Source organism: Lissotriton helveticus, chromosome 2_1, assembly GCF_964261635.1.
Source record: "Lissotriton helveticus chromosome 2_1, aLisHel1.1, whole genome shotgun sequence".
NCBI classification, from domain to species: Eukaryota; Metazoa; Chordata; class Amphibia; order Caudata; family Salamandridae; genus Lissotriton; species Lissotriton helveticus.
This window is the reverse complement of record NC_136059.1, coordinates 352,019,209-352,032,769: the sequence shown is the minus strand read 5'-3', so window position 1 is coordinate 352,032,769 and position 13,561 is coordinate 352,019,209. Positions and strand designations below refer to the sequence as shown.

Sequence of the window (13,561 nt, the reverse complement as noted above, 5' to 3'; positions counted from 1 at the left end):
TTATGATGGTACATATGGTCGACATGTTTCAGCCAACTGTGGTCAATGTGTAGACCAGTGTCTTTCTTCAGGACCAAATTCAAAACACTACTGCAAACATTCTGTGATAGAAATATAAAAGATACCTCCTACCATGTATTGGTATCCAAGTGTAGGAATGTACTCTCAGTTGTAGAGTTCTTTTCCCAGAGAAATCTTGGGATCAAGCCTCACCTCTCCTGGCACTCGCTCAGGTTATGAGGCCCTGCTCTGTCCGTCGGTACCTCTAGCTTAGTCCTAAGCATAATAGGCAATCTTAAATTCACTATTACATTTTGCTTTATTCAATCTTTAGTACACTGCAATTTATCTTCAGCACCACTATATCCCTGCACCATATTTGGTCTGGCACATCACTGGTGGATTCATATGGGGTGTTCTCACAATACAAATAGTGAGATACCCGAAACGGATACCAGTCTCTTCAACTGAACCCAGATGATGATGCTCTGCCATTGGGTGGGCTGATGGGTTTCTTTTCCTGTAAACAGATGCTTACATCACCCGACCTTTGCCAAATGCATTTTCTTTCTTGTAGCTCAGACCACTAGTACCCTCTTTTGTGTTACTAGTCTGGAATTGACTTGCCTACTATGAAACCCTGTGCTGTTGAAACACACACTATGTCAAGGATAATGTGTTGTCATAGGGTCAACTCAACTCTCAATAACTGAGTCATTTCACTCTAAAAAAAAAAAAAATTATACTCTCTTTATTAACATTTACATCATACAACATAAACGGCATAATGAGCAGCAATTGGTACTCAACAGATATTATTTGTTACAGATATCTAATATCTTACATTTGGAGATATCTCACAATGTTGTTGCTTTTACGGCCGATTTGTCAACTTAGTATTTAACCCCACCTGAAAGTGTTGGGGGGAATAAAGGGGAGATAGGAAACAAGCGGGCAAAAACCAGGAGGTCTTCAGCTACTTTCACATTCTACATTCATCCCGAGATTCCCTATTGTCAAAGACCCCTGTATGCCCTCCAGTCTCTCTATACCATCTCCCACTTCCTGGGACACCCCCTCCTCTGGTACACTACCCGCTCTGCTCCCTGGCACCAATCCATGTCGGATTCCTTCTCGTCCATAGTGGGGGGGGGGGGTGCGGGGAGGGGGGGCTGCTGTTCCCCAAGCTCTTGCAATATTTCTCTTGGCCTCTATTGCCGCTAATGATAACCAGATATTTCGAAACTTAGGCCCTGGCTCCTCAACACTAATATTCAGGAGGAGCTTCTTGACGTCCAAGGGAACCGTCCTCTTTGTTACCTGTGCCATTACCCTTACCACCTGTGTCCAGTATTCTTGAATCCTTGGACATTCCCAGAGTACATGGAAAAGGTGCCCTCCTTGTTACACCCACGCAGACACTGAGATGACTCCGCCCTTCCCATCTTGTGTAAGACAGTCCTGGAGTAGTATGACCTGTGTAGAACACGGAGCTGTACTAGACGGAAGTGGGATCTGATGGCAACTTCTCTTGGACTTTGTATTGCCTCTAGCCATTCGTCATCTTCCTTCTCTCCTAAACCGTTTCCCCATGCCGCTCTTAACCTCATTAGTAGGTCGTGGGAGTTATTTATCAGTTTCTTGTAGATAGAGGAATACTCTATTCGGGCATAGGATTCGCTAATACACAACGATAGCAACGACCGCTCAGGCCCGGACATCCATCTTGCCCTTCCTTTGGGTTACCAGATACATAGATTGGACCGGATAGAGAGAGTAGGGGGTGGTATTGCTAATGTTCTGAAAGATGATTTCAAATGTACTATAACTCCGCTTTATCTCCCAGAATGTGAAAGTCTACAGTTTCACATAGCATTATTCCCTAACCGCACCTTCTTCGGGATACTTATTTATAGACCCCCCAGACACAAGCTGCAGGTTCATGGAGGCATTACCTGACTCACTCCTTAATTAGTCTAGCAATAGAGAAATCCCATATGACTATTTTGGGTGATTTTAATTTTCACTTTGATGAACAAGATACCCCTCACATCAAACTGCTGCAAGGTGATTTAGAAGCTCTTCAACGAACGCATAGTGTGACCTCACCCACGCATGAAAAAGGGCATATACTTGATCTTATGTTTTCTAATTACCCCGAAATCGCTGTACTAAGAACTATCCCAGTCCCCCTCGTCGGATCACTTTTTAATTAGATTTGGCCTACCCAAACCCGCACAGCAGGAGAAATCTCAAGCCCAAATGGTTGTCAGGCGTAGTTGGGCTAGATTGGCCCCAGAAACCTGGCAGGCGGTCCTAACGGACAACAACATCTCAAAATTTGCTGGTACTATAGAAGAGAAATATCAGCAATGGGAAGACTGGATTATCTAGTCGGCTGACATGTGTGTCCCCATGAGAACTATTAACAATAAAACATGCCCTAGAAGAGCACCATGGTACAATGAACAGCTTTTGGAATTGAAAAAACAATGTAAGAAACTGGAGAGACTATGGAGAAAGAATTATGATCTAGCTTTAAAAATCAGATACAAGCTGCTAATTAGGGCTTATCATAATGACATGAAGAATGCTCAAGTGGAGAAGTGTGGCTCACCGATTGAAGTGGCAGACCCTGAGGCAGAGGTCTGGCCTGGGACCAGGGTTCAATCCCCGTCGCGGCAGGGTCTTGGGCTTAATGTCCTTGGACCCGATAATTCTCGCCTCTGTGCCTACTCTAATCATGGGGTTCCACTCTGCAACTCTGGGCAATAGCTTGCTTAATCTCCACACCGGCCCTAACAACGCAAGGATGCCTGGCTTCACCTTGGGGGTGCCCAGGAGTGGACACCTCACAGGAACAGGCCAGGAAGGGTTCCACAGCGGTATTCGTACAGCGCTTAGAGACCCCTGGGTGATAGGCGCTATACAAGTGCAAATTACATTTACATTTACATTTACAAGTGAAATTCTATGAAGAAAAAATCTCTCAATCAGTTAATTATTCAAGGGAATTATTTAAAGGGGTTAAAACGCTAACTAACCCACATGAAAATACGAAATCCTCCCGGTCTCAGTCGAAAATTGTAATGACATAGCTACCTACTACCATAAAAAAGTAATAGAAATATATGACCTATTCCCAAAGGATAGGGACTTGAACTCGGCGATAGGTACAGAGGTGGAAGGACCCTTATCCTTCCCAAATTTAGCTCATTTCCCTAGACTTGAGGAAGAAGACGTTCGTAATCTAATAAAAGGTACTAAATCTGGATCACCTATTGATCCAGCCCGCCCCAGATTTTATCTAAAGCACTGGAGACCATTTTACCCTCCATAATGGAAATGCTCAACCTATCATTAGAAACGGCTTCGGTTCCAAAAGCTTGGGTGCATGCAATCATTAGGCCTTTACAAAATAAAGCCAATATGGACCCTACTGTTTTTAGCAATCTACGCCCTATCTCACTTTTGCCATTTATCAGCAGACTTTTAGAAAAGCATGTAAATAATACCTTGACTAACTTCCTGGAAACTAATGAAATACTGCATCCCACTCAGATGGGTTTTCGTGCCTCCCATAGTACAGAATCAGCAATGTTGGTCGTCACAGAGGAGTTAAAGTGATACCAAAGGGGATGATGGATGGAGCGTTTGAGCAAATCAAACACTACCCCCAGTCAACTGATCTGGGTTTAATCAATTATCATTCTTTAGCTCACTCCACCACCCCAGTTCAGACATGGCTATGTGCAAATCAGCCTGACTCTGTGCCTCATGGGAACAGTCCAGCCCGAAGTGCCAAGCCATGTCTTCCCTGGACCGGAAACAAGCATCCTGGGACTGGTTTTGGGTTCAAAACCCTCATCAGCCAGGCTATCTTGAATCCAGTGGCAAAGTGAGCAAGGGACCCACGTCTACTAATAAATCCCTACAGACCTCCACCTCACTCAGCACATCGCTGTGCCATAGGATGTTATCTTGCTGTCCTTCCCGGGAATTGCGTTGCCTCCCTCCACGCCTGGGTCACCGTTTGGGTGTGCTTCTGTGGGCTGCGCGCTGCTTCTTTTGTATATAGGATTTCCTTATACCTGCCCTGACTCATAGCACACTTATCCATTCTGTAGGCTGGCTCTCCCTGATCAGAGAAGGCCCAGTCATTAACCACCTGTAGTTGTCGCCCAGTAATATAGTTTAACATCTCTGAAGACTTTAAATTTTCCCGCATTTGTATTGAGCCATGAAGGTCACTCTTTCTATCAATGGTGCTATGGACAACCTTTTCTTGTGTCCGGTTAAGGTGGCCTTTTCCGCTGCTGAGCGCGCCACTCTATTGTAGTGCTTAGGCTACAAACGCTGCAGGCAAGGTCTTGCGCCTTCTACAAGTGTTTCTTCTTTTGAGAAACCTTTCCCCTCTTTCTGGGTCCAGAGGTAAAACGGGGGTAGTCTCCCACAGAGAAAGAAAAAAAAAATTCATCTGAAGGGGCATCCCTCATCACTAGAAGCAAAGTTGGTTGCCAGTAACGTGCTTTGCGTGCCTCACGATCAGGACAAAATGCAAAAAGTGTTAAGGGACTTTGTCCTTTGTGAGCCTTGTGACGCATCTCTAGGGCAACGAGAAATGCCAGTGATCACACTGCAGCATGGTGGTATACATGAAGCAGCAGTTGTTGCTAATTTACACTCTGTGTCATCATGGCGTCCTTTGTAAAACAACAGCTGTTGCATGGAAACGCTGTCAAAAACCAGCAGCTGCCAACAAAAAGTAAGATTAATGTGTGCTCTAAGCTGTGCCCGGCTGTTTAGGAAGTAAACTGTAATTGCGCCTATGCCGGGTACTGCTCAGTTAGCAAAGGAGGCCAAATGTGATTGGAAGGCTGTGTCGTCCCCCAGCCAGTGCACCCGATACGAACGCAGCAAACACATCTGTCCCTCCGCCAACACAAACTGTTTCTAACAGTTAAAATAAAAGCATTCTAAACCCAAAATGCACACAAATGGACAACATTTAGCAGAAATCTGCAAGAAATAAAATACATTATGTTCGAGGCATATGGGCTGCAGATCACACACTAGTGCATCGATCGCCATCTGCTGGTGGGCCCGAATGATTACACTTGGTTGTTGTCCTGGAAGAGTCTTTGTATGGTAGATGACACCACCTGTGGAGCATAGTGCGCATGGGCATCAACTCCATCTTCAGATTGTTTTTTTTCCGCCATCGGGCTTGGATGCGTTTGTCGCACGGTCCCGTTACCAATCTCCTTTCAACACCCATTCTTTGATTTCTACCGTCTGTATCGTTTTCGATCGCAACTTCATTCATACTTACCGAAAAAGCCTGCACTTCTCGATTCCGGCGACCGTTGGGCCCAACTGCGCTATTGGGCCTTCGGTTCATGGAAAGAACACCCTTCAAGAAGTGCCCTCAGTGTGGACACAAATTCTCCCACACTGATCTACATGAGGTGTGCAATCTGTGCTTATCCTCAGAGCATGAGAGCCGAGATTGCCAGGCCTGTGCTTCGTTCCGGTCCATGACAACTATCAGGGACCGACGAGCGCGGAGAGTCATGGCACAATCCTCTTCATCAGTACCAGACCTCATCGTCTGAGAGACTCCAATCGATCTAGAAAAGAACCGCAGGAACAAGTCGTCGTTTCCGGAGAAGATGATTCAGATTCCGGAGCCGAAGAGCAGGCAGACCATGACAATCCCATTCCAGCTGGTCTACAGGTCGGGAGTACAAACGTCGACCCTGTTCACACCCCCACACTGGGCCAGGCTTCAGTTCCAACTTTACCTCCGGGTCCAGGTGCACACCGATCGCAAACTTCCGACGCCCCGCCTTCAGGCTCAGCAACGAAGACTACCAAAAAGCCTTTAGGCGACTCGGGCTCGAGTCAGCCTCTCGGTCCCGAAAAACAAAAAGTACTTAAAACAAAACTAACTCCGGCACCAAAACCAACTTCGGTACCCAAATCAGTGGAGCCGAAAAACAAGCTCGGCATCTAAACCCAGTTCCATGAAAACTACCGAACCGAAGCCAACTCCAGTACCAAAATAAGTCGAACCAAAGTCCACTTCAATACCTAAAGCTGTTGAACCGAAACAAGCTTCGGAACCAAAAACTCTGGATCTGAAAACATCCAATCCGAATAAAAAGCAACAGCCAAAGACAGCTTCCGACATCAAGTCTTCGGAACCGAAACCGAAATCTGCTCCAAAGACTGTAATAGACACGGCCGCAACTTCTAAACAACTCTGCTCCAAGCAGGAACCATCGGTGCTGAAGAAGGATGCTTCCACAGAAGAGCTTTTCCGTCCAGATCCAAAACAAAGACTCTTCTTATTCATCCAAAAATGGGACATGTCATTACTGCTCCTGCTAAAAGAAAGCAGGACCCTCCCACCACACCTCCAGTTCCCCTAAAAAAGCCTGCTCAAACTTCTCCTATAAGAGTACCTTCACCACTTCCAGAAGAACAAGACCTTGATATATTTCCCCTGTACATTCACCATGCATCCCACACATCACCAGCAGATGATGATGCGGATGATTACTCATGGGGGATAGAAGATGACCAACCACTAGATGCCCCAGATAATATTCCAGAACCACCATATGATCCTTGTGAAGATTATAATGAACCAGATGCCCCAGATCTCCCACAAGATGACGCATACCCTTCTAGGTAATCTCCTCCAGGTGACACTATAGTGTTCACACAACTCATTCATAGAGCAGCAACATTTCATGGGGTCGATCTACACACTGATCCAGTAGAGGATGACTTCCTTTTGGACACCCTATTACCATCAAATAAAACCACAACCATCCTACCAATGCTTAAAGGGGTTGTAAAACACACACCTGAGGTATTTAAAGACCCCGTCAGGGCCAGGGTAATTAATCTGAGGTTGGAAAAGAAGTACAAAGCAGCTCCTAATGACCCAGCATATATCAAAGGCCAGCTGCCACTAGACTCTTTAGTAGTCTCAAACGCCAGGAAAAGAGCTAATTCACAGACAACAGGGGATGCCCCACCCCCAGATAAAGAATTAAAACTTCTAGATGCTTCAGGTAAGCGCATGATTTTTCAGGCAGCAATGTCTGAAGATTTTGCCAACACCCAAGCTCTATTAGCAATGTATGATAGGGTTCACTCAGATGAACTTGAAACCCTTATGCAACATTTACCAGACAACTATAAGACCAGGGTTTCTGACTTAATACAAGAAGGTAAGGTCATTACTAATACTTCCATCCGTTGTGCTTTGGATACTGCTGATACAGCCTCAAGAGAAATAAATACCAGCAGACTTTTACGTAAGCATGTCTGGATGCGCATCTCTGGTTTCAAATCAGAGGTACAAACCAGTATTCTCAATCAACCTTTTGACCAGCAACATCTTTTTGGTCCTACAGTTGATGCAGCACTAGAAAAAAAGAAAAAGGACACTGACACCGCAAAGTCCATGGGAGCTTTACAAACTCAGACTCCCAGAGCGTCCTTTCGTCGCTCCTCTTATAGAGGCGCCTCCAAAAATGTTCAAACAGATACCTCCACCTCTTCTTACAAAGCACCCACCCAATCCTCTCCCAATAGAGGTTACTACAGAGGAGAATATAGAGGCAACAACACTAAAGGTAGAGGCAGAGGTAACAACAACTGTACTGCCTCCACTCCCAAACAGTGACTTCCCTCCTCTCCCCCCAGATCATTCCACTCCTGTCGGGGTAAGATTACAACAGTTCCCACCTTTCTGGAACTCCATCATAACAGGCAGGTGGGTGAGACCAATAGTTCAGGTTATTGCCTGGAGCTCACTTCCACTCCTCCAACAATACCACCCAGACAGCGTCCCATGTCGCAAGAGCATCGAGCACTTCTAAAATAAGAAGTTGCCACTCTACTGCACAAAAACGCAATAGAACCAGTTCCAGTACGCCATCAAAACACAGGAGTTTACTCCCTATATTTCCTTATCCCCAAACAGGACGGCTCCCTCAGACCTATACTAGACCTGAGACCCCTAAATCTTTACATACAGTCCGATCACTTCCATATGGTCACATTACAGCAGGTCCTTCCTCTGTTAAAACAAGGCAACTTCCTTGCTACCCTAGATCTCAAGGACGCCTACTTCCACATTCCCATCCACCAGGCTCACAAAAAGTACCTTCGGGTCGTACTGGACGGTCCACATCACCAGTTCAAAGTCCCCCCCTTTGGAGTAACTACAGCACCTCGAGTTTTCACAAAGTGTCTCGCAGTAGTAGCAGCACACTTGAGAAGGAAAAACATCCATGTTTTCCCATATCTCAATGATTGGCTAATAAAAGCCAAGTCATACCACCAGTGTGTGCAGCACACACACAAAACCATTCACCTGTTACACAAACTCTGGTTCACTATAAACAAAACAGTCACATCTCCAACCATCTCTATCTCAACAGTATCCGGGTGCCACAATAGATACCTCCAAAGCACTTGCATCCCTGAATCCAGCAAGAATACAAGGTATGCAAGCTATCATACAAAAATTCCATCCGCAACACTCCCTACCAGCTCGAGTGTTCATGCAACTAATTGGGATTATGGCGTCTTGCATTTTCGTAGTACCGCACGCAAGACTCTAGATGCGCCCGCTGCAAGAGTGCTTAGCAAGTTAATGTAACCAGGCTCAAGGTAAATTAACAGACCTGGTGGTGGTGGACGGCCGGACCCATCGCTTTCTGCAATGGTGGAACACCAAAAACCTTTCCAAAGGACGACTGTTCCTAGAGCCAGTTCCTCAGATAGTCTTGAAAGCGGACGCATCGCTCTCCGGCTGGGGAGCCCCCACCTACTGCAACACACCATGCAAGGCAGGTGGACACCACAACAAAAGTTACTACATATCAATCACCTGGATTTACTGGCCATATTCCTAGCATTGAAAGTTTTCCAAAAACAAGTATCAAACAAAGCTGTGTTAGTCCGCACAGACAACATGACAGCCATGTATAACATACAGAAACAGGGCAGAACACACTCCCTGCAACTCTCTCAGCTAGCACAAAACATATGGCGGTGGGATATACCTCAAAACCTATTTCTCTTAGCCCAGCGTGTTCCAGGAGTACAAAATACCATAGCAGATCTGTTAAGTCATCAGACACAACAGATCCACCAGTGGGAACTTCATCCGCAAGTGCTTCTACCATTCTTTCAGATGTGGGGACAACCTCAGATAGACCTCTTTGCCACCCTCAAACGCCAAATGCCCAAGCTTCGCTGCCAGATATCCACACCCACTGTCCAAAGGCAATGCGATATGGAGGAAATGATCAGGCAAATTTGCATACGCTTTTCCGCCTCTACCACTCATGCCACTAGTAGTACGCAAACTACAGCAGCATTCTCTAACCCTCATCCTAGTTGCTCCAACGTGGGCCAGACAGCCGTGGTACACTACACTGCTACAACGGTCTGTAGTACCGCACCAAAAGCTTTACCTATCTCCACGCCTTTTAACCCAGAACCGTGGAGAGATCAGACACCCGGACCCAGCTCAGCTCAACCTTGCGATCTGGCTCCTGAAATCCTAGAATTCGGATATCTTAACCTTCCTCCTGACCGTATGAACGTCATAAAAGAGGCTAGACGTCCAACCACTAGAGCATGCTATGCAGCCAAGTGGAAACGCTTTGTAATATATTGTCACAACAACAATAGTAATCCTCTAGACTGGTCTATTCAACACATCATAGCATACTTATTACATCTTCAAAAATGTAACTTAGCCTACACGTCTATTAGACTGCATCTTGCTGCCATAGTAGCATATCTACAGAACAGACAGCATCTATCTCTGTTCAGAGTGCCTGCTATTAAAGCTTTCATGGAAGGCCTCAAGCGAATAATTCCTTCCATGGTACCACGTTCACCAGTGTGGAATTTAAACATTGTTCTCACATGGCTAATGGGACCTCCCTTCGAACCTTTACATAAATGTGAACTACAATTTTTAACATGGAAGGTTGCGTTCCTAGTAGCTATTACTTCACTACTGAGAGTTAGTGAACTACAAGCACTAACCATTCAAGAACCTTTCTTGCAAATGCATCACAATAAAGTCGTTCTCCGTACCAATCCAAAATTCCTTCCCAAAGTCATCTCTCCCTTCCACCTCAATCAATCTGTGGAACTCCCTGTGTTCTTCTCACAGCGACAAACAGTAGCAGAAAGAGCTCTTCATACCCTAGATGTCAAAAGAGCATTGTTATACTACATTGAGAGTACACAGCCCTTTCGTAAGACCAAACAACTTTGTGTGTCTTTCTCACCACCACACAAGGGCAACCCTATATCAAAAGCTGGGTTAGCTACGTGGATTGTTAAATGCATACAAATTTGCTATCACAAAGCTAAATGTATGTTATCTGTTCCTCCTAAAGCCCACTCTACAAGGAAGATGGGGGCTTCAATGGCATTTTTAGGGACCATTCCCTTAGATGACATCTGCAAAGCAGCTACATGGTCTACACCGCACATATTCACAAAACACTATTGTGTAGATGTGCAAACTAAACAACAAACTAATGTGGGCCAGGCTGTTCTCAAAACACTATTTCAAACTACTGCAACGGATAGGGGTGGTCGCCGCTAAGAGTGGGTACTGCTATACAATCTATGCATAGTGTGTAATCTTCTGCTCATATGCCTCGAATGGAAAATGCTACTTACCAGTATGCATCTGTTCTTGGCATGTAGAGCTGCAGAGTTACACACGCCCACCCACCTCCCGGGCTTCCCTTATCTGTTCCAGTATTATCTTACTTAGATACAGCTTAAATGGACATCCTTCATTTTCTTGCAAATCTCCATCTTTTCCCTAATGGCGAAAAACAATCTGAGGATGGAGCTGATGCCCATGCGCAATGTGGTCCAAAGGAGGAGTCACCTATCTCGTGACTTCCAAAGAACTTTTCAGGACAAAAACAAACTGCAAACATCCGGGCCCAACACTAGGTGGTGATCTATGCACAGTGTGTAACTCTGCAGCTCTACATGCCAAGAAAGCAAAACTTACTCTATCCATTCTCCCTAGGGCTCATTCCACATGTAAACTAGGGCCATCTATGGCTTTGTTAGGCAATTTTCCCTAAGATGTTATCTGCAAAGCAGCTACATGGTCTACACCGCATACATTCACAAAGCACTACTGTGTAGATGTGCAAGCAAAACAACAAACTAGTGTGGGCCAGGCTGTACTCAAAACACTATTCCAAACCACTGCAACAGATACTGGTACTCGCCGCAAAAGGAGAGAACTTCTATGCAATCAATGCACTAGTGTGTGATCTGTAGCCCATATGCCTCCAACGGAAAATGCTACTTACCAGTATGCATCTGTTCTTGGCATGTAGGGCTGCAGATTCACACACACCCACCAGCCTCCCCGGCTACCTTTATATGTTCCAGTAATATCTTAATTAGATACACTATACATGGACATCTTTTTCTGTTCTCACACAACTCCATCATTTACCCTAATGGCGAAAAGCAATCTGAAGATGGAGTCGATGCCCATGCGCACTGTGCTCCACAGGAGGAGTCATCTACCATACAAAGACTCTTCCAGAACAACAAAGTGTAATCATCCGGGCCCACCACCAGATGGCGATCTATGCACTAGTGTATGAATCTGCAGCCCTGCATGCCAAGAACAGATGCATACTGGTAAGTAGCATTTTCCTTCTTCAGGTTTTAAAGAAAATGAATCCTAAATAAAACGGATTTCTGAAAAAAGACCCATCCATAAATTGGAAAGATCCAAATACTACCTAGAACAAAACGATATAAGTCAAAGCTGAATAAATCACATAGAATGTAAGGAAGGTACTTATCTGTTAAGGAGCAGCCAATAAAAGAGGATGAAGGCTATGTGCACTGAATGCTTATATGTTCTAAAGATCCTAAAGTTTATGATGTAGTAATGTTCTTTCTTTAAAGGGCTGCATGTTGGGCAGCAATAAAGGTTGTTGCATAATGGTAGGCTCCGGTCTTGTAATGAAATATGTCCACGACCGCTGAAAGCCCTACACATTCTAGAAGATTCCCACTTGTACCTATATTATATAACTAAGAAAGGACGATTGAAGCTGATGCGCAAAAGCTGCCACTTGGTTGTACCTGAAATTGCAATCAATATGTTTTCATATAACTTGTAATTAATAAGTTAAGGGGAGTCTTAGGGGAGGGTGGATAGGGCAACATTTCTTGCGGTTTCATGTTTTTATTATTGATGAAATACAATTAAAATTAATTCTAGCTAATTAGTTGGATCTGGTACCCAAAATAACATGTTCATATCTATTGTTTTTCAAACTTACTTTATATACTTTCTCTCTACATTGCATGTATCTTTCCGATAGGCTAGTCCAAAGGATGCGGGGCGCTTGTATACAGCAATACATCATAGGCTGGAGGCCCTGCGTATTAGTGCAAATCAGGAGGCAAATGTGAGTCGGGAAGAAGCAGATCCAGAAACGGGCATTGGCCTTCTGAATGTTGATAGTGATGAAGATGAAGACAGCCTGGAAACAATTCACTTTGATAGCAACAGACCAGGTACCACAAAAATATGTTTATATTAATGTAGCAGATCTCAGCTCAAATATTAGCTATTTTATTTACAGATTCCAGTTATAATTAATTATGCCTTTATTCTGCTGGTGATACGCCATCTCAGTTTCATAGTACATTTCAAAATGTCTGTTAATTCCTGTGTACTTCCCTATTTTGCCGTGAGTTGTATAAATTGTTCACTAAAGTTCCCTTTTGGTTGGAATCTGCAGTGGTTTCTGTCTATCACCAAACAATTCATCCGCATTCTTGGCAAACTGTGTGCTCAAATATCTACACTTGGCTAATAAGGAGCCTACAGGGCTCCTTATTAGCCAAGGGTCATTCCACCAGAGCCAAAGCCACCATTACAGCCCTAGCCCAATTTTTGACATCTGCCAGGTTGCTTTATGATTATTCAGCTACAACTTAACTAGGCAATATTGTATCGATTCTCATGTCCAGAAGAAAGTCATTTTGCCTGCTCGTTCCTGCAGGGTTTCCTGGTGTCTTCTTCAGAACCACCTTAATTTGCAGGTATTGCTTTGATATTGATTTAGAAGTTGAGGAATCTTTCAGCAGAACAAGGACATACACTGTAACCACAGATTATTCAGTATTAGGGGTGTCTTTCATAGATTCACATGCCTGAATCATTCCCCATTGTCGAGATGGGAGTCCCCGGTACATAAAGATAGTAATGTCCTATTAGACATATAGAGAAATAGGCCTAAGGGCCTCACCTTAGTAACATATCCTTGTCCTTTTGTAGAAAGGACCAAACTCTAGAGAAGAGCCAATCAGCTATCACCTCCCTCTAGAACCCTTCTGGAAGGAGCCTCAGTCCCTTAGATTTTCTACCGCACGTCGTGCTAAGGGAGTCTCCTCTGAGCTCTGCTCAGTTTTCTCTTCTCAACTGGGTTTCTAGTGTTCTCTGGTACTATTT

At 44.6% G+C, this 13,561-nt stretch overlaps 1 protein-coding gene across 1 annotated transcript in view; it reads left to right on the top strand.

Moving 5' to 3' along the window:
- RANBP3L (RAN binding protein 3 like) overlaps positions 1-13,561 on the top strand; it is a 176,623-nt gene that overhangs the window by 118,758 nt on the left and 44,304 nt on the right. The window contains exon 15 of the mRNA XM_078677756.1: positions 12,426-12,621. Within this exon, the coding sequence (XP_078533882.1) occupies positions 12,426-12,621 (196 nt within the window). The remainder of the gene's footprint in view (positions 1-12,425; positions 12,622-13,561) is intronic.